The sequence below is a fragment of the Oreochromis niloticus genome, linkage group LG13 (assembly GCF_001858045.2).
Source record: "Oreochromis niloticus isolate F11D_XX linkage group LG13, O_niloticus_UMD_NMBU, whole genome shotgun sequence".
Lineage (NCBI taxonomy): Eukaryota > Metazoa > Chordata > Actinopteri > Cichliformes > Cichlidae > Oreochromis > Oreochromis niloticus.
In genome coordinates, this window is record NC_031978.2 from 1,286,060 (window position 1) to 1,307,380 (window position 21,321).

The 21,321-nt window shown below is 47.5% G+C and overlaps 1 protein-coding gene across 1 annotated transcript in view; it reads left to right on the plus strand.

Moving 5' to 3' along the window:
* slc30a6 (solute carrier family 30 member 6) overlaps positions 1 to 20,888 on the plus strand; it is a 57,650-nt gene extending 36,762 nt beyond the window's left edge. Inside the window, exons 9-15 of the mRNA XM_003455688.5 lie at positions 3,274 to 3,368; positions 6,876 to 6,924; positions 15,842 to 15,961; positions 16,410 to 16,512; positions 16,618 to 16,665; positions 17,604 to 17,672; positions 19,935 to 20,888. Of these exons, the coding sequence (XP_003455736.3) occupies positions 3,274 to 3,368; positions 6,876 to 6,924; positions 15,842 to 15,961; positions 16,410 to 16,512; positions 16,618 to 16,665; positions 17,604 to 17,672; positions 19,935 to 20,567 (1,117 nt within the window). The 3' untranslated portion in view covers positions 20,568 to 20,888. The remainder of the gene's footprint in view (positions 1 to 3,273; positions 3,369 to 6,875; positions 6,925 to 15,841; positions 15,962 to 16,409; positions 16,513 to 16,617; positions 16,666 to 17,603; positions 17,673 to 19,934) is intronic.
* The last annotated feature ends 433 nt before the right edge of the window (positions 20,889 to 21,321 follow it).

Here is a 21,321-nt window from a genome sequence, read left to right on the forward strand (position 1 = left end):
ACACACACAAATTCCCATGTGACATTGTCAAATAAACAGACACAGCATGATACCCCCGTGTGTGTGTGTGTGTGTGTAAAAACACACACAGAGCCTGCCAGCTGTTGTCAGAACAGAACATCCCAAACAAACTGGGTCAGACAGGCCCACAAACACGGCGGGATTGGAGTCGGAGGATCGTGTTTGTCCACAGCAGCATGTCGAACCCTCGCCTCCTTCACTGACCAATCCACCAACCAAAGCAGACCAGTGAAATCTGTCCATGCTTCGACTGCTGGGACTTCCTCCCTCGGTGGTATCGGTTATGTTTTCCATACCTACCGGGCGTTTTCCCGGTGTCAGAGTTTTCTGTATGTTTTTCAGATTTCTTGTAAAGTCTGAAATAAACATCAAGGGAATCAGAGTCGAGATTTGAGCATTGGGAAGGTGGAACGTGGCGGTTTTACTGAACCTTTGAGGCGACGACGCAGCCAAACATCAAAGTCTAAGTTTAGCTCAGTTTGCGTCTGAATGGGAAGTCACTGGTTGATATTTCAGTTTCTCGACGGTACACTAGTGCGAGTCTCTTCAGCACAGACAGCAGAATGATGGACGCAGACGCCGTGTTCTGAAGCTGTGAGCTGAGAAGTCTCACAGGCGCCATCTTGGTCTTTTAGAACCAGAAGTGACGAGCGAGAGGACTTTAGAAAAACTGCGATTTTGTTCACCGGTGATAGGAAGATGGAGTGAGACGCCGACTCCAGATTGGTCCCAGTGATGCGAGCGCTGTACCAAACCATCGCGGTAAAGAGAGCTGAGTCGCTAACGGTCGTGAACTCAGATGAAAGTGGTCAGCCGAGGTCGTCTCCGGGATGTCAGGACGCCTCCCTTTGGCGTTCCCAACCAAAAGGAGACCCCGGGTTAGACCAGGAACTTGAGGGATAACCTGATGCTGCCCAAGCTTCTTGTTACCCCCACGTGACACAGCATACTTCTCATGGTGGAGGGTTCAGGCTGGCCTTCCAGGTCAGAAACACCTCGCGCTGATGTCCCGCGTTCATCCAAAGCGATTCTTCGATAACTTTAGTTTCATGCATTGTTTTGTATCTGGCAGTTGGTACTTCAGCATCCTCTGATATGTTTACCACTCTGAATAAGTCAATCATACCCTTCACTCTGATTGGTGGTCGCCTCCATCGCTTGTCTCAACGTCACGTTTAAAAACAACTCACCAATCGTTATTTTTCCAGTCATCGCTACAGGTTGTTGATTTTGACAGTTTTCTCGTAGACTTCAGCAGGACTGGAAGTCTTTTTCTTCCCGCGCCTGTTGCCCCCTGGTGGATATTAAATAGAATGCAGGTTTAAGGCAGTATCGGCTTCACGATTCAGAAACTGCGTCCCACTTTTTATACTGTGAACTCCCCTAAACTCCCTACCAGGCGACCCTGAGTCCCCGAGAGTTATTTTAAAATCTGACCAAAACAATCATGATTATTGATTTCTACAATATAATTTCTCCTCTCTCGCTCGTCCCCTCTCCATCTTTGTCCATCTCTCGGTTCTAAAGCAGATTAGCGACGGCTTTTATAAACTAAAACAGCGAGCTTTAAACCTGTCTCTTGTGACGAGATTACCCCCCCACTCCGCTCTCTCTTGCTCCTCTCTGACTAGATGTGATTGGATGGCATGAAAGGTGTCTGTCGAGTGAGAGACATTCACACACACTCTCTCTCTCTTTAATCTCCTTTTTATAAAGGGAGGAGGAGGAGGAGGTTATCATCCAGTTATTCTGGCTCACCGTCGGGCAGCGCTTCGCCTCCCGCTGATTGTTTGGACCAAATTTTTAGGCTCTTAAATGGATTGTCCCGTGTGATTAGTGTATTGGTGTGTGTGCGTGTGTGTGTGTGTGTGTGTGTGTGTGTGTAAATCTGTGCTCATACTGCACAGTCACTCGACTTCTTCTGGGGACACAAAGACAAAGCCTTAAAAACATTAAGTGTTAAATTTTAATCACTCGAACAGCCGTCGAGCTCGCAGATGTTAATGTGTCCTCAAACTCTGTGTTTGTTTGTTTATTTAGTCTCATTAACATGGTTTACTTAGCATCTATTTACAGGCTCTTATTGCAAGGATGTTAATTAAAAACGTTAATCTGTACTTCAGCCGTTTAGCTTGCTGACTACGTCTTTTTTTAGATTTCACTTGTTAAAATGTTTCAAACCTTAAAATTGTTGGTTTGCTTTGACAAACTCTAAAGGTTTTAACTTTATGTGTACAGCATGTTTTAGAGCAGTGCTTCAGATCGGATAAACACCCATTAAAGAGGCGTACATATCCCAGCATCCATGGCTGTAGCTGAATAAGATCAGTGATGACAGATGAAGGAAAGGCGACCCTGTAAACGTGAGTTTACTGCGTCCCACTTTAGGAGTTACAGCCTTGAAAGCATGGTCGATCTGGACCCTGATCAGATGATCTGAGGGCCCAATCGCTGGAGAAGGTCTCGGAGGGCGAGGGCGTGGCCACGTGGGGGCTCAAGTGTGCAGTCTGTTTCCTCCACTTTACTGTTTCAGTGTTTGTTTAGTAAGTGAAAGCCTCGAGGTTTCAGTTTTTTAAAGGTCAAGCTTAAGTTTTTAGTTTTAGATAACTACAATAACCTCGTGACCAATCATAGGAATTTCAAATGTTTCAAAGACTTTTATTGGAGTTCACAGCGTTCACCTTTCTTCATAACCTCTACAGCTCTGTGCAGCACGCCGTTCATCAGCTCCTCAATCCGACTCAGATCGATGGAAATCCATCCACGCTGATCAGAGCTCGATGCTCAAAGAGTCGCAGCTAAAAAATACGAAAATCTCAGTGAACGCAATATATAAAGAAGATGGCACACCTGAGGTTGCCGGCACAAATTATTCCATTTAAACAGAAAGAAAAAGCAAATATAAGGTAAAGCCTGGAGACCTAGCCGTGGTTGCTGGCCATCCCAGCATCTTAATCCCATCCACAATCTACCGTCATTCCTTTAACATGTTTATTTAAAATACAAAAAGTGTATCTCAGATTTATTTCATGGACTTTTTTCAACTTCTTCATCTGAAAATGTATAAAAGCGACTGCAGTCATAAACTTTTAAAGCAATATTTGTGTTTGGCCCCTGAATTAAGGCGATCAGAGTCCGATCCTTTGATTCAGATCTGTCGTGCCTACATGTGAACCCCGTGTTCCTGTGGAAACGTTTCCAGACCTAACCGTGTCCGGATAACATGTTGAACGTGTTTCTCTCTGTCTGCAGCGGGCGTCTGCTGGTCGGGACCTTCGTCGCTCTCTTCTTCAACCTGCTGACTTTACTGTCAGTCAGGAACAAACCATTCGCCTACGTCTCAGAAGGTACGTCCTGCCTCTTCCTCGCAGTTAAACCAGTGCATGTCCTCCCCTGCTGTGTGTGTGTGTGTGAGTGAGTGTGTGTGTGTGTGTGTGTGTGTGTGTGTGTGTGTGTGTGTGTGTGTGCATTCATATCTTTGTGGGGACCAAAGTCCAGGTCCCCACAAGTTTGAAGGCATTTTTGAGACTCAAAATGTGGTTTTAGTGTCAGGGTTAGGCATTTACTTTTCAATTAGATGTCCTCACTAAGATAGCAAAACGAGAATGTGTGTATGCGGTTGCTATTGTATTCTGAACCCAACACTAAGATTTCCGTGAGACGTGATATCTAAAGATTTTGGGGCATCGTTTTGAAGCACATATGAATTAGGGACCCAGTTCAACCCAAACCTAATGGATTCAGAGCCTTTTACAAACTAGAGTGAATTTGAATGTCTTTAGATTAGAGCTGCCACGATTAGTCGACTAGTCACGATTACGTCGACTATCAAAATCGTCGACGACTGATTTAATAGTCGACGCGTCGTTTGAAGCTTTGTAAGATCACAAAAGACGCAGGAATAAGTAGTAGGATTTAAAAGTGTAATAACGGACTGAAACAGAAGATGGCAGCACTGCATGTAAAGGATGCCAGCTGCCGTTAAACCCCGAAGAAGAAGAAGCTGTGTCCCAGAATTCATAGTGCGGCCCAGCGCAGTTGTCAACAATGGCGGCAGCTAGTTAGTTTTAATATTACTCTTATTATTCTTTCTGGGTCACAAAATAAACGTTTAACATATTTTCAAGCTGTAAGTTTTACGTCCAATCGATGCATGATCTGATTAGTCGACTAATCGCAAAAATAATCGGTGACTAGTCGACTATCAAAATAATCGTTTGTGGCAGCCCTACTTTAGATTTGAAGCTTTAAACCAGCCAACAGCTGAACTCCTGAAGGTTTCCTTAGGTCCCTTTTAAGAACATTTAAAAGCACCAGGAGTCGACTGGCCGTCCACCCACCCAGGATACAGACTTCTGTGGAGTTGATGGTCCTGCTCGCTCCCAGTGAACATCAGCTCAGCTCCACCGTCTCCAAACCATCACAGCAGCTCCCAGTGCCATCTTTAAATCTTCTCTTTCAGTCTTCCTGCTCTCTTTCTGTCACAGCTCACCCCTGACACTCGTCTCCACCCGCTCCACCCTGCCTATAATAACTGGAATTAAAATTCTCCAGAGCAGAAAAAGGACTAATGTTGGGGCTGAAATCCACCTGAGCTTCATAGCAGTAACTGAACTTTAAAAATCTGATGGATGAAAAAGTAAAAATAAACCTCAGAATATACCTGGGCAACCAGGTGAACACCTGTGCAGGGAGGAGGATTCTGAAAGGTCCATAAACAACCAACCACAAGCCATACAGCTTAGAGCCTTCTTTGCTCCCTTCATTCCTTCACTCCAGCCTCCTTTTTTCCATCATTTCTCCTTAAAAATCAAAACCGTTATCAGGGAGAAATAAAAAGATGGAAGGAGACCGACAGATCCTCTCCTCCTCTCCTCTCCTCTCCTCTCCTCTCATGTGTTCCCGTCGTCTCCTCTCCTCTCCGGCTGACTCACTGCATGAACAGTCTACCGATGAATGAGGTCAGAGTGTGTGTGTGTGTGTGTGTGTGTGTGTGTGTGTGTGTGTGTTCGTCAGCTGTCTGTTCTTGCGTTCGGAGCAGTCTCAACATCACTTAACATCTGACATTTTGGAACAGGAGGGGGATGAAGCTGCACACGCTCGCACACAAACACACACGGGCACTTAACTTTGCTGAAGCACACAATCTCTCACTCATTACACACACACACACACACACGCACGCACACACACACACACACACGCCATCTCTGATGGAGCGAGACTAAAAGTGCATTACGCAACCATGTTCCAGACAGTGGTAATGTAGTGTGCCAGGGGGCCATGCGAGCAGAAAGACATGCCAACACACACACACACACACACACACACACACACACACACACGCTGCGCGGCGTCCTCGTACACACGGATCATAAATAAGTCACTCCATTAAAATGTTTGTTTAGACTGACTCACCCTGCTAGCAAAACAAACAGAGCACACACACTCTCCCTCACACACACACACACACTCGGGGGTTGAGCAGGATGGGATGTGAAGGGCCTTTGACCCGACGCCGAGCCTTCGGGCCTCACGGCGTCTTCAAACATTAAAGGTGGGACGGCGCAGCCGAGCGAGAGCGCTTATCTTTTTTTAAAGACGAGTGGGAGGTATTTTTATCCCTCATCATGGAGGCGGCTACGCCCTCCTCTACCTTTAAACACTGTAATCAGATTCCCCCACCCCCGCCCACCCAACAACCAAAAAAGAAGAAGTAGTAATCTGGTAACTGCGATGTACAGTTTTGCAGGTTTGGGTGAGCGGGAGTGTGCCAGTGTCAGATCTATAGGACGGAGCTGACGGAGGCAGCTGTGAAGTGAAACAGCTGGAACTTAATATTTCACGCAGCACAGAGACAGAAACGTGTCCTCCGCTCTCCGTCTCGAGCTTCTCCGTTCCTCCACAACAAGCATCGCCGTGTCTGAAACTTACCTGTAACGCTGAAGGACCCGGGTCATGACGGAGGCTGGGCGGTGTCTGTCACACCTGCTTCCTCTACAGCTGACTCAGATCCAGTATGGTTTTCTATCATTTTGTTCTTAAACCCGACTCATCTCTGTCAGCTGAGCTCTTTTTAATCGTCACTTTGAGCACTGAGTACCTGCAGCGGTAAATCTCATAGCTCGGCTGTGTTCAGCGATAAAATCAAAGCCTGCAGTAAAAAGTTGCAGGAGGAGAAACAGGAAACAGTTTTATTTCTAACAGTCAGAACAGCACATAGTCCTACAGCTGCGGTCATACGTGTGTGGGGAGCACACCAATATAAGAAAACATCGGCATGCTCCTTTGTTCCTTCTGGACTCTCTGCCCAAGTATCTTATGACCGTTATGAACTTTAATAATACAGCATCTTATACTTACAATATTAGTTAAAATAATACCCTTGTAAAAGTATAAAGTACAAAGTTGAGTATTTGATGTATTTCCAGAATACACTGGAGCAGAAGCAGATGGCACCATAGTATTCGAGTAAATGTAATGCATTACCTTCCAGCACCGTTCATGCTCTTATCCAATGAGAACTGTAAGATTAATATGGCACAGGTGAGAGGGCACCTGAGGGTCTGTGATCAGTGTTGCTGATCCGACCAATCACGTTTGTATTCAGGGCGAGGATTAACATCATGAACGGCTCGAAGGGCAGAAACCGCTTTTTCCAAAACAGAAAAGCAAAAAAAAAAAAAGAAGAAGGTCGACTCAGTTTAAAAAAAACACAGTTTGACCTTCCTTTGGTTTTAAATGGGACGCTAGTCCAGGCTCATCGTGCACGTGCACCGCTCCACCCTCGGGCCCTCAGAGAGGCTGCCAATGGGTTTTGTTGATGTATTAAACTGATCTTTCTCTCTCCTCAGCGGCTAGCAGCAGTTGGCTTCAGGAGCATGTGGCAGATTTAAGTCGAAGGTAAGGACGTCTCATCGCTTCCTCACACTTCTTACACTCAGCAGATCTGCTTACACACACACACACACACACACACACATCCATCCTGTATGTTACACCCTGTGTGTGCCCAGGTGTATGTCCTCTGGGGTCAAAGGTTGCCCTCATTGATTTGTCTTCTCAGAAACAGCTGTTAGATCAGTTTCTTTCTTCACTGCAGAGGCGAGGCAGCAGGGGGCTGAATATCCACCCGCTGACAGTTTCTGGTCACCTGATATTTGTGGTTGGAAGCTGAGACTTTGCACCAGAGCAGAGTTTGTCTTAAATTCTGTTGATCCCGAGGATTTCCCGCCCAGAAGAACTGCAGACGTTTTCTTTGGTCAGGAAGGAAAAGCCTCCGAAGCTACGCCACTGACGCAGCGTCAGTTCAGTGAATATTATCATAACCGCAAGTCTTTCTGTGGCCGATCAATGGTTGGTTTAGGAGAACGAGACGTCAGCAACAACAGGCGTGAGCGACTCTTCTGCAGCATCATCAAACCTCTGCACCCGTCGCTCTCAGCCTGTTTCTAAAAACTCATGACCAACTCGGGGCAACAGCCACACTGATCCTTCCGTTTGAACTGGAGGAATTTGGACGTTTTGAGTCTCAGTGGCACCGCAGTGTTTGATGTTTAGAGCTGAGGGAGAATTTAGAGTTGGACAATGGCTGATGACCTCAGGGGGGTGTAACACAGGAAGTGACATTCAGCAAATGAAAGCGAAATAAGGCGTCAGTGACCCAGACGCACAGACTGGTCGATGACCCTCTGACAGCCACACGTCTCCAGGAAAAGTTTGTGTTCCCCGAGTGGTTGGCGAGTCGTTGCTGGCTGATGAAATCAGTCCAAACCCAGTGACTGCCAATGAGAACAAAGGATGCTCTTTACGGACATGTGAGAGGCGGGAAATAAACAAGAGTGTAGCCAGGACTGTCCACTAGGTGGCAGTCAGGTGATGCACGATGTGCTTTATATGTGGGCGGGGCTTCTTATCGAGCAGGTGAGGTAAACATTGATTATTTTTAACAGTGAATCGTGCAAAGCTGCTGCAGTCAAGTCCAAAAATAGAAACATGGAATCAGAAATTTGAAATGCTTCCCAGAATTCAGCTTCCTTATGTCAAGTTATGCTATTAAAACATGAAGCTTTAATCGGTGTTTAATAATTGTGTCGTCGCATCTGATGAAACACCAAAGTGCAACTTCCTGTGTGCAACCTGTCGCCCGGCTCTGAAGCCTCTGCTGCTCCTGTGATAAATATTCCATGCTGCTGCATCGCTCCAGCATCCGAAGTGGGTGAAATATACGATGTGTGTACGTACACACATGTACGCGCACACACATGTACGCGCGCACACGTGCACACACGTACGCGCACACACGTGCACACACACGGACGCGCACACACGTGCACACACACGGACGCGCACACACACACGTACGCACACACACACACACGCGCACACACACACACGCTGAGAGTCAGCGGCTCAGTCGGCGCGGGTTACTCAGGGTGACAGCCTGGAGAGTTGTGCAACAGAACTGCGCTGTGATTGGCTGAGAGGGCAGAAGTGAACAGGACGTCCCAGCCTAGTTTCCACTCTTTGACTGTGTGTGGGAGAGACACACACAGAGATGCTGTGTGTGTGTGTTAGTGTGTGTTACTGTGTGTGTGTTATCACAGCCTGTCCCCACTTAACCCCAGCATGGTCTGAGGGCCAACTGGGTTATATAAAGCCTGCTGCTCGGTCAGCCTCACCAGCCAGAAGCCTGAGCTGTGTGTGTGTTGTGTGCGTGCGTGTGTGTGTGTGCGCGTGTGTGTGTGTGTAAGTTGCCACCGGGGAGGAGAGAGACAGAGGAAGTAAAAAACGTGCAGATTTGGATTTACAAGCCTGATCCTGCTTGTCCCGTTACTTCCAAGCATCGCTGCACTGTCTTCAGTTTTTTTAAATGATAACTTTATTTATAGCACATGTGAAAACATACATCCACATAATACAACACATCCGTCCATGTTTGCATGCAGAGATGAGAAATTCTTTATTATTCCTGGATTTGTGGAGTTTGTTTGTTACAGCAGACATGATGAAGAGTCACAATAACATCTGGCAGATGTGTCTTCCTGCATCTGCGCTCGAGGCAGCTCCTGTGTGTTAGAGCAGGAGGTGGTCGGGATTATCCGTGATGGATCACTGTTTCTTGGTGACCTCCAATCCCAGAGCCCGACTTCCTGATCAGTTTACCCCATCTGCTGGAGCCTGCAGCTCGGTGCTGCTCCCCCAGCTTCCTGCATAAATCCACTGTGATGCTTCCCCAGGAAGCAGAGCCTGCTCGGATCCTTCTCGGATCCAGCCTCTGCTCTGGTCTTGCAGCTCAGCCCGTTATCAATGTGGACGCCCAGGTACGCGCACTCCTCCACCTCCCTGACATCCTGTCCCAGACGTCAGCCGTGTAGCCGTCCCCTCGCCATCTCTCTGCTCCTGTCACTGCAGAAGCAGATGATTCCTCACAGAAACCTCCTGCTGAACATCACTAACACATCCAGAGTGTTTCTGACCTCAAAGTGTCGAAGGTGGAGGAACCAGAGGAGGCGTTTCTAACCGTGCATGCAGAGGACTGCATCAGCCACCCCCAGTCTGCATGCAAACCTCCCAGGGTCAAGAGAGGTTCTACCTGTGCTCTCAGGTGGGCGGAGACTAGTCTCTGCATCACCTTGATAACATGATGAATGGTTGACCTCTGATGGAGTCGACTTGTTGATCACAGGAACTAGATGTGATTGGCTGATGGAGGCTGTGCCACGGAGGTCACGGAGTCCCACGTCTCCGTGTCTTTCTGTCTGTGGAGGCTGACTGTGGTCAGACATTTAGAAATCCTTCAGCTTAACTCAGTTGGTAATTTAATTTTCTCTTTATTTTCTTTTTTCCATCTAAATCCATTGAAAGCTTTTATGAAGGCTCATTGGCCTGGAGAAGGCCAGCACAAAGATGATTGGACTAGAGCAGTGATGTCACAATGAGCTTGAGTTTAGATTAGCCACCAAACACCTGGGCAGCAGACAGATGTGTGACTGCAGATGTTCATCACTGAACCTCTGTATAAGCTGAAGTCTTTACACATATTTAACTGTTTACCTTTGTAGACCATGTGATGTTTACATTGAGCTGCTGTGTTGTGTCATATTTCAGGTTATTGTATGTAGTCTTTGCTGTGGGCGGAGTTTAGTATTTCGCTTTTCTGATCGAGCTTGTCTTTGATTTTTCAGGACACTTGCTGTATCACTAAGCGTCTTCTTCTCTCTCTTTTTTTAAACTGACATTTTTTGCTAATGACGATGTGAAAATATTGTGACAGCGCGAGAGCGGTTGCCCGTAGCGTTGTTTTCACTCGCAGCAGGCGTCTGTGTTCAGAGGAGAAGCTTTAAAAAGCCACAGAGGAGTACCTGCTCAGCAGCAAACAGACACGGCTCAGTCAGACGCTCGCTGCTGAACACGGAGAAGCTTTTAGCGGCTCGAAAAGCGGACGTTTCCCTCAGGAGCCGTCGGGCCGTAGCTCCTGAATCTGAGACGTGTCGCAAACAGAGAAGTGTTTCTGACAGCCAGCAGGGGGCAGTCACACTGGTTCCAATAACACTTCACCTTGCATGAATTTTACCCGTCCTGATGCCTTTATGTGCTCACAGGCTGGATGTAAATTATTGTTTCCTATTCGAGGAAGAGACGAGCAGCGATGCAGCGACAAAATCTGCAAAATTAATCAACCAGTAGTGACGATGTGATAGACGTGTTATTTTTTTAGAGTACAGACTCCTTCCTGTGTGGGTCCATCAGAGCTCACTGTGAACTCCAGTGAGGCTGCAGGGAGCTGAATATCTGCACACCTGATATTTGTGATGGGAAGCTGAGACTTGAAACCAGTTTGTCTTAAATTATGTTGATCTGGAGTTTTTCCTGCTGAAGAACTGCAGATGTTTTCTGGAACTATGCTGGGATGCTAAAAGCAGAGCCACGAGAAAGACATTATTTATAAATAAACTGCAGCGTAGAAATGAAACATGTCCGTACGTGTCGATCGTAATTCCCTGCAGCTCCATCAGAACCTCTGACAGAGAGTCAAACCTGCATCAAGCTTCTCTCAGTGTGAGTGAAGGATGCTGCTGATGGATGCTGCTGATGGATGCTGCTGATGGATGCACGAGGTAGTAAAAGCATTAAAGAGTTTTCTATGCAACCAGCAAAGTGAACGTCCACTAGTGACCGGCCACAAAGTTTACGCAACAAGTTAATTGGTTTAAACGTGGACGGGCTTTAGAGGATTATCCCAGGTGTACTCAGTGGTTAATGAGGTGTCATGTGCAGGTGTTCCTCAGATGGTATCAGTGAAAACGCTAGCTCGCGTACATTTATACCTACCATGTTATCATCGTTTCAAATGAACGGTCCAGCTCCACTGGGCGTGAGCAACTTCAACCAGCAGCAACTTTAAATGTGATTGGCTGCAACCGCCCCCCTGAAATGTGATTGGTCCCCTGAGCAGATCGCTGCATAGTTCGGACGGCGCTTCATTCTGGAGAGTTCGCAGTGATCGAGTAGTCGTGATCCTGCCTCCTGCAGCGCTGTGTCCAGGCTCCGCCCCTTACCTAAACTGGAGTTTTCCACAGGTTATCGAGCAAACCGATCGCAGCTTGGCCGTTTGTCTTCTCGTTATCGGGTTCGCTGTGGAGCCGGCAGAGCGCCACGGGGTACCAAGCGTTTGTTTGTGACTTTGCTTAAATCCTGCATCCGCTCTGGATGAGCACACACAAGGTCACATGTCAAATTATATCAATGCATCAGCGGGGATTATGGGATCGCTGGGATTGTCAGGCTCATCCTCGACACTCTGAGTCTCGCCTCCTTTTTGTCTTTTGCTCTTTCCAGTCCAACACTAAAGAGAAGGAGTCTCACAGTTTACAGACTCAGTTTCAAACTGAATCTCAGATTAAGGAGCCCAGAGGAGGCTTTTCTTCAGTAACAACATCAGCCGTGATGATCATGTTGTTTTATCGTCTGTGTCTCAGTTTTACGTAAATTAAAGGAAAAACTCTTTAAACATCCATTTTTGCTTTAATTAAATGATTCTGATGAATCTTTACAATCTTTAAGCTACGAGCAGTGACGATGATGATGATGAGGAGGAGGAGGAGGAAGACACCTAAACCTTATTTTCTGCACGCCTCAAAGGTCCTGCGGGGACATAAAAGCGCCTCCTAAGCCTGGCGAGGGGAACCCGGCAGCTCCCGTGTCGTGACTCACCACTCAGGTTTCCTCGCCGTGGCTCAGATACGAACGCGGAGCGTCCTCCGGTGAATCACAACATGTGCTCGAGTATCCCGCTACCATCACTGCGGTCCCGCCCGTCCCTCCTTTATTCACCGTCCGAGCAGCCGCCGCAGGATCTGATGATGCCGTCAGCTGACCTTGAAGACATTGAAGGAGGAGCACGTGCATTTCTGTTGTTGCTGCTAAACATGTGATGCCCCCCCCCCCCCCCGTCTGCTCCTCCAGCTCCGCCTGCGGCGAGCACACGCCTCTCTGAATGACACGTTTGATGTTAATTACGTGTTGACATGCGTGTCGCTGCGTTCTTTCTAACCATCATCTAATGATACAGGCAGCGGCGGCAGAGTGCGGCCGTGTGACATATTCAGTCTCACCGGGGGCGCGAGGTCAAACCGCCCAGAGACGCCTTCGTTTACCCGGGAATCTGTAGCGCTGGGTGGGGCGGGGCTTGTCAGCCCAGCTCGACACCGGTTTGGTGTTTCAGGGGCACAAAGATGTCAATTTATTAGGCACACCTGCACAGTTCTGTGCAGCTGCTCAACCAAAACAATAAAAGCATAATCTTCAGATTTAATGATGGAAAATGTGTTTTTAAATTAACCGAGAGACACCATGGTGTCGGTGATCCTGGGTAACAAATGTCATTCAGATGTCACATTTAAGTGACCTATGACCTCCTGTATTTGGAGAACCTGGTTTTAGAGAATAGTACATATGCATAAAGTACATACACGGGGATTTTTGCTGCGTTTCATCTTATGAATTTTCGCCGTTGGGCCCTCTGCAGCGGTGCTCTTTTAGGTTTTGGGGCAGGATTAGGACGGAGGATGTCATTTTCTTCTGTCACAGCTGAGAGAAAACAGCCAAGAAACACAGCTGCTCTGCATCCATACGGCACGTTTGTTTAATCCACTGCCATCCTTCTTTCTTTTTTTGCTTTCATACGAGTTATTGTCTGAAGATTACAGGATATTTCACTTCTATAGAGGAGGATTTTTGGCAGCGTGTCCTGATGCGAACGTTTCTCTTTAGCTGGTTATAAAACGACGGCGAGCCTTTTTAAAGTCCGTCCACAGGATGGGCGTCCTCTCTGACCTCGTTCAGTCGAGTCTTCTCAGGCTGAACATCCGGCGCCACGCCGCTGTCTCTGAACCGCGACACGTGACGCTCCATCGGGACACCATCCCGCCACCGCGTCTTCGTGTGTCACGCCGTGTTGCATCACGTCACGCTGTCACATCACATTAGGTCCTGTCAGATGCATCGTTTCCCGCTGAAGTGCCTTTGAGCAAGAAACTGAAACTTTCCGCAGCTCCACAGGTGCTGTTTTTTACGATAGCGTGACCTTTGACCTCAGCTGAGAGGAACAATAAAGGTCGAGGGGTCGAACTGTTCCTGCAGGTGGTCGACTTTCATCACACACTTTTATGATATTTGTTTATTCACTTCTTCTTTATTATTATTATCCAACCAGGAGTTAAGATAATGAACATGTATCTGTATGAATATTAATATATTTGCTGTTATCTGATACATTTTACTCTATTTAATAAACCATTTTAAATTCTTTTTGATATTTTACTGTATTATTATCATTTATCAGGGTTTTCGTTTGTACTGTGGGATAAAGTATATTTTACCTTCTGATTATCAGGGAGTCGGGATCGCTGCTTCTTGGAGCAGGTTCTTAGCGCTTAACTCCCGGGATCGTTTAGATCAGCGTTCCCGTTGGCTCCTCCCACATTAAACCGCTTGCTGCCATTGGCATGAACTCAGAGGGAGTTTTTTGGCTCGGCGATGCTCAGGCAGGATGTGTGGGAGCTCGATCGGAGCTTAAACTAACATAACATGAAACAAAACAAGAATGATCCCATCAGGTCCAGTTCAAATCCCCCTAAAGTCCATTATGATGGTGTGATCGGGTTAAAGGCCTAAACCTGAAGACAAATATAAACACGGGAGGATTCAGCGCTCTGCCTCCAGTGACGCTGCTGGGTTTCAGGAATTCCAGATGATGTTTCCAAACAGCGCTGCGAAACTATCAAGTCAGTTTAAATTCGTACCTTTGCGCACCTGTTACCTGTTTGACGCCAGAAAGATTTGAGAGCACACAGAGTCAGAGAGGTGTGAGAATTTGACTTTTTATTAAACAAGTTGAACCTGCTGCTGTGTCTGCGATGAGCCAATGAGGTGTCCTGTTAACCCTGTGAGGTCATCATCAGTAAGTCGAGAACCCCTCAGGTGCGTTCACACCTTTTGAGCACTTTTTGCATGGTCTGATTTTGTGCAGCGAAGCCAACCGGCGCAAACGTGAACAGAAGCAAATCCAAGCAAATATTTTAACTTCAGCAGAAATTTTTCTTCTGCATCGCAAAACCTGAGCAACTGGTGAGACGTGGAGTTATTAATGCTGAGGGCTGAGTGATTAATGGATTAATACATCTGCTACTCCTGATTCATCTGACCAGGACGCCTCCGGGACGCATCATACATCATGTTTAGTTTTTTTTTTAATTCGCTCGCTGAACGACCAATGAGCTCGTGCCACGGGGAGGTGACTGTCACCCATCCGTCCTGATGAAGTTGCTGCTCCTCCGAGTGTTGGTCTGATTTTAATGACAGTTGCACGCACAATGATCGCCTGACGATCTTCAACCAAACAGGCTCTGGCTGCCGTGCCGGGGTCTGCATGCAGCTCTATCATCACTCTGGGTTCTTGGCTAGCTTAGCGTTAGCATGCTGTCTGTGCAGAGGTTAGAAAAAAGCTTCGGCGGCGTTCTGCTTTTGAACAAAGAGGTTTCAGGTGCATCTTCACCAAGTTTAAGGACACCTTACTTTAAAACTACATAAAACAACTACATTATAATCATAAAGAACACGCATGTAAGGATAACTACAACTGTACTTATTTTTAATATAATAAGTACAGTTGTAGTTATCTTTACATGCGTGTCAACAAGTGCTTGTGACACATCCTCAACATCAGATGGGCTGAGAAGATCTCAAACACAGACCTGTGGAAGAGAACCAGCCAGAACCCGGTCGGTCAAGACATCAAGAAGAGAAAATTGGGCTGGATTGGCCACACACTTCGAAAACCACTCGACAACGTCACAAGGCAAGCACTGGACCGGAACCCACAAGGGAAAAGGAAAGTGGGGAGACCCAAACAGACGTGGAGAAGATCTGTCGAGAGCGAAGTGAAGGCCGCCGGAATGACGTGGACCCAGCTGAAGAGAGCAGCCCAGAACAGAGTCCGTTGGCGTGGTGTTGTTGCGGACCTATGCTCCCCCAGGAGTCAACAGGAAAATTGATTGACTTATTTTTAATAATATGGAGTTAAATCTAAAAAATGGTTATTATAAATCACAAAAAATATGAAACAGGAAAAATTAGGATGTAGGAAACATGCATAAAGGAAGCTTCCTCAGAAAATAACCTGTGTCAGATTTCAGTCGTGCTTTATTGACGCTGGAGGAGCTTTTGTTTTTGTTTGTTCAGTGGGAGAATGTGGAGGTGATCATGTGCACTAATCCTGTTTCTGTTTGTTTCCCCGTGTGTGTGTGTGTGTGTGTAGTTTGTGTGGCATCGTTCCAGGCCTGAGCAGCGTGCTGCTGCCTCGCATGAACCCCTTTGTCCTGATCAACATGGCGGGAGCTCTGTCCCTGTGCATCACCTACATGCTCATCGAAATCAAGTAAGAATTTAATCTCTGTGGACATAAATCCCCACATTCACCCTCGTCCGCGATCTGTTTAACCAGCCCGAGTTTGTTCAGCTGATGCCGTGTTTCCATCCCTGCTTCCCTTTGTTTTATCTTCATCGGTGCTGAGCTTAGAGTGCGTCCTGAAACATGCACAGATGAAAATGTCGACCAGCATCAACAAATAACATGAATATTGTCATTTATTACTCTGAAGTCTTCCTCAGAGTGAACTGTGAGCATGTATTGGATCGATTACAGGGTGATATTGATTACTGGATTATCTGTGGTGGTGACGGTTCTGAGCGATGTCGTTGATTTATTTGGTTCATTTATTAAGTTATTAAATGCATAAAGCACAATAAGCACTGGGAAAAGTACATTTTTCTTAACAAAATCTTCTTTATGTTTGTTGAACCATTTCTTCTCTCGTGTCTCTCAGTAACTACAACGCGGTGGACACGGCGTCTGCGGTCGCCATCGCCCTCATGACCTTCGGCACCATGTATCCCATGAGCGTGTACAGTGGCAAAGTGCTGCTGCAGGTGAGAGAGACGGGACAGTGCGCTCCCGTTTGACCTTTAACCCCACAATAGGACGCAGGTATGGAAGCCATGTGATCATGAATATTAAACGCCTCTCGTCCACAGACCACGCCCTCCCACATCATCGGCCAGCTGGACAAGCTTCTGAGAGAGGTGAGAGCCGGCGCTTCATCGCAGCGTTAGTAACGTCAGCATTTCTGAACGTCAGGAAGTGTTTTTACTGCTTAGTTTTATCCCATAATTCTTCATAACCAGAGTTTAAAATCCAAACAAACTGGATCAAATCCACAAATCAAATTCTCCCCATGAGGCGCTCCGCTTAATAAATCACTTATATTGAAATGAGTCCAGATTGTTGTAGAAATACTGTAATTTTGGGCATTTAAGATCAATTTTCAAGCACAAATGTAACTGTTGACGTATCGATCGGGTTTCCAGCACACTGCACCATTAAACTGTTCAAAAACTCTCAGAATTTCAAACCTCTGCAGCTGACCCGACCCTAAACAACCCAACGCCTCGGGGCCGACTGTGATTTCACTGAAGCTCAGGATCTCAACTTTGTTCACAGTCGATCCAAAACACCAAGTAGCAGATTACTGATTGACTCCTGCTGTGGGCGGATCATCTCACAGGTTCCGTTGTTGGCTGCCTGTCGCACGATGGCGTTCGTCTCCGCCCATCAAGGACTCCCAACATGAACTTTAATTAAAGAGAGTTGACGAGTCCTGAGCTAACCCTCTAAACATGGCTGCTGTTCAGGTTTCCTTCATTCACGTCCACGGTGACAGCAGCGCCATTTCTGAGTCCTTCAGACACAACATGAGGTCAACGTTAGACCAAAACCAGCGAGCAAACATCGTAAACCATCCTGACACGTTAAACTTTACTATTAATAGCTGAGAGAAGAACCCATAACTGTGAAATAATAATTATTCTTTAAATTATTGGAGTATTTATTGAACCTTCTGACTAACGACAGCAACAACCTCAACAGGAGGTTAGGCTTAAGAAAAAGATTACACTGATGATGTTGAGGTGTCATCTGACTGGTTATGATTGGCTAATTGTACCTTCTTGTGTCCAATCAGGTGTCGACTCTGGACGGGGTGCTGGAGGTCCGAAACGAGCACTTCTGGACTGTTGGTTTTGGATGTCTGGTGAGTGACAGAGGGGGACGGAGAAACTCTGGATTAACTTATCCAGTTAACCGTGCCGTCCGATCGCTGGCGTTAGAATCAGTGAAGCCTGATAAGGAAAAAGTATTCTGGGCTGAGCCCGAGTGCAGCTCTGCGGACTCGTAGTAAATACATGAGTGAGGGCGCCGCCGAGCCGCCAATCTCTTATAAAGAAATGAATCAGGTTTCTTACAGCCGGCTCGCTGTGAGCGGGGTCAGAGGTCTCTCAGGGTCTGCTGATCAATTCCTCTCTGATGGTTCTTCCTCTTCCTGTTGAGTTTGTCCCGTCTCCCTCCTCCTTCATTCGTGGGATTGGAGCGATGATCTGCAGGGATTTGTTCAACGAGACGAAAAGAAGGAACGAGTCATTCATGCGGAGACTTGGCTCCCCCCTCCTCTCCCTCTCTGATTTTTGGGGGTGCGTTGTTGTTGTCGCTGTTCGTGTTGCTGTCGCTGCGACACAAACAAACCCAGCTGGCTTTCGGGGAAGCACACGGAGAGGAGCGCGCACACACCGACAGTTTTCTGTCTCCTCTGCAGCGCGCTCCTCTGCCGGGCTCAGATGCTCATTATAATTTATGGATAATTTAACCGTGCTGCTGTTGAGCCTGAAGGTTCGCACGAGGAAGACTTCCTGTCCACTTCCTGCGTTTTTTTTTTAACGTCCCAAAAACAAAGTGAGGAAGTAAAAGTGAAGCAGACACTAATGAAAAACAACAAAGTTCAAACAGGGATAAAATAGTTCATCTGCACTCCATGAGTCAGCTTTCAGTTCTGCTTTATTGCTAATTATCTTAAATTAGCAGCTTTCCTATTGGAGTTTTGTACTGAGACGCTAACATAAGGCTAGCACAGTTTCATATCACCTGACACCTGATGTTAATAAAACCAAAACACAACGTTTAGTCAAATTTATCCACCCTGCAGCGCCCACGAGACTTCAGTGAACACACCCATTGGTTCGGGTGTTTCAGGTGGGGGGGGTGGGTGGTTCAGGTGGGGGGATGGGTAGGTGGGGTGGGTACTTTGAGCCTTTCAAGGTTTAAATTTGGTTGAAATATGCGACTTCATGATGAGTTTAGACTTCGTTGTGGATCTCCTGTAAAAGAGCTGTGAGGCATGGAGGTGTTTTCCAGCCGAGCCTCGTGTCGGTGGGGTTAAAGATGACATCACCACAGTATCCATGGTTACAGGCGAAACCTTCTGTGTTAGGTCCGTGTTCGCTGAAAGCTCCTCTCTGGTATGAAGGATGAAGGCCGCCGTTCCTCTGCCTGCCTCTGGGTGGTGCAGCGCCCGTGTTTACCTCGCCCTGATGCTGTTTTTATTGTTTGTATTCGTGTTGTCGATGCCGCCGCCCCTCGTGTTGTCGTTTGTGATGCTGCTGCAGTTACACAACTGTTGGTTGTTGGCCCACTGCTAACAAAGCAGCTGTCCAAACTGATTTGACCCCCTGACTGCACTTCTGCCCCATGGGGCGATTCGCTCTGCGTGTGTGTGTGTGTGTGTGTGTGTGTGTGTGTGTGTGTGTGTGTGTGTGTGTGTGTGTGCGCGTGCGTGCGAGAGAGGGAGTCTGTCCTTGTGAGGTCTGAATATTCCCAACAACAGAAATGACAAACTGTGTTTAATGTTTTCAGGTCAGGGAGGTTGAATTTAACAGTTTTTAGAGTCCAATTAAATTCCCAAACAGGGAAAGCTTTTTTAATAATCCGGTGAGCTTCGTTTCAGCGCACGTTTTCAGATTTGCGACGCCGCTCGGTTTGCCCGAGGAGCGCTGCAGTAACACTGGAGACGTCTTTGTTCGTCTCCGAGTTCGGATCTGAACTGTTTGCCTGATTTCGGATCAGATGATCGCTCTCGTGTCTGCGGAGATCGCACCGATAACGGGGTCACGGACTGGGCAGTTATAAAAACTTGATTCTTCTTCTCTGGAAGACACTTCAGGCCATGTGGGCGTGGCCACCATCACATAACCTGCTGGTTTCTGCGTTTTGAAGCTTTTTTTGCTTCATTTTGGGTTTTTGGAGCCAGATATGACCATATTTGGGCATCGATAGACATCGTATGGGCATTTTAACATAGGCGTGTATGTGGAGTGAGCCCCGTGTGGACATCAGAGGAACTGCATGATCAGGCTTACTGTAATCTGTATCTATTGCTCTGGTCTGGAGCGTGTTTATATTTAATCGCTTTGATGAGCAGTTACTGAAGAGTTAACTCTTCTCTCTCTCTGTTCTTGTGTTTCAGGCTGGCTCCGCCCACGTCCGGATCCGCCGTGACGCCAACGAGCAGCTGGTTCTGGCTCACGTCACCAACCGGCTGCTGCCGCTCGTCTCCACGCTGACCGTGCAGATCTTCAAAGACGACTGGTCCCGGCCCCTCCTCACCGGGGCCCTCTCCTCCTCCTCATCCTCCTCGCCCGCTGCCTCGCCGCTGGGTGCTGCCGAGGGCTACGCCGCCCTCACCTCCTCGCTGCCTCCTCTGCTCTTGTCCTCAGGAGGAGACTTCGACCCGCTGACCTCCACCCCCTCCAAACCCACCAGCCCCCCTCCGGAGTTCTCTTTCAACACTCCGGGGAGGAATGTGCAGCCAGTGGTCCTCGCCACTTTGGGACACCACACCCACAGGCCGTACGGAGGCCTGGGACTTTCCTACGGGTCGACCCCTTACACAGGGATGCTGAATCAGGGCCTGGCGCGGCCTGGTGGCGGGATGGGACTGGGCACACAGGGTTTGGGGGTCGGGTTCGGACTGGGCGTGGGCAGCGGCGGGGGGGCATCCTCTCAGAGCTACAGAACTGCGTTTGGCGGGTCGACGGAGCCGCTGCGCTTCGGAAACCCTCTGGCTTCACAGTCGCAGTACCGACAGTACCGGCCGTGACCGCTCCGGCGGGTTCAGGACTTTCGGATACTTGAAGTTCATTCGTGACAGTCGGCTCCTCGGGAATGTCGAGTCAGGCAGCGGCGCCACAGCATCGATGACGGTGCCAGTTTCTGGTGTTAGATGTCGATGACTTCAGAGGAGCGATGGTGATGATGTATTTATTGTCCGGACGAGGGGACCAGCGCGTATCTTTGAGTGCTTTCTTCGTTGTGGGACTGATCGCGGGGTTTGACGGTTAGAAAGTGGCGTGCTCGTACTTTGTAAGCTTTTTTTTCCTGCAAACATTCCTTTAAAAAAATAAAAGTCTTTGAGTCTGAATCCTTTAAGAGTTTGATGTTTAATATTTCCAGCATTACGTGAAATAACTATCACAGTGAATTCCACGTCCCACCTGAGATTCACCAAACATCAGAAATCCTCGTTTATCTTTTTCGTCTTTGAGTCGTTTTGATGCAGATTGTATTAACAAAGAACTTCCTCACAGACCGACTTCGTCCAGCGTGGTGGAGCTCCGCGTCACGGGGCAAAGGTGAGAACTAAGTGATCAGGAAACTTCCCAGATCTTTATCCGATCCATAAATCCATTTATCCGATCTGCTCAGTCCATAAAAAAGTGCATCAACTATTAAACTTTAAACACCATCAGTGACTCCGCCCCTGTACGAGGTTTCCCGTGTCACAGCGTGTGTAGATGATGAGGAGGAGCAGGAAAGCAGCCTTTATTTAGGCGGGTCCTAATCAGGAAATCGGG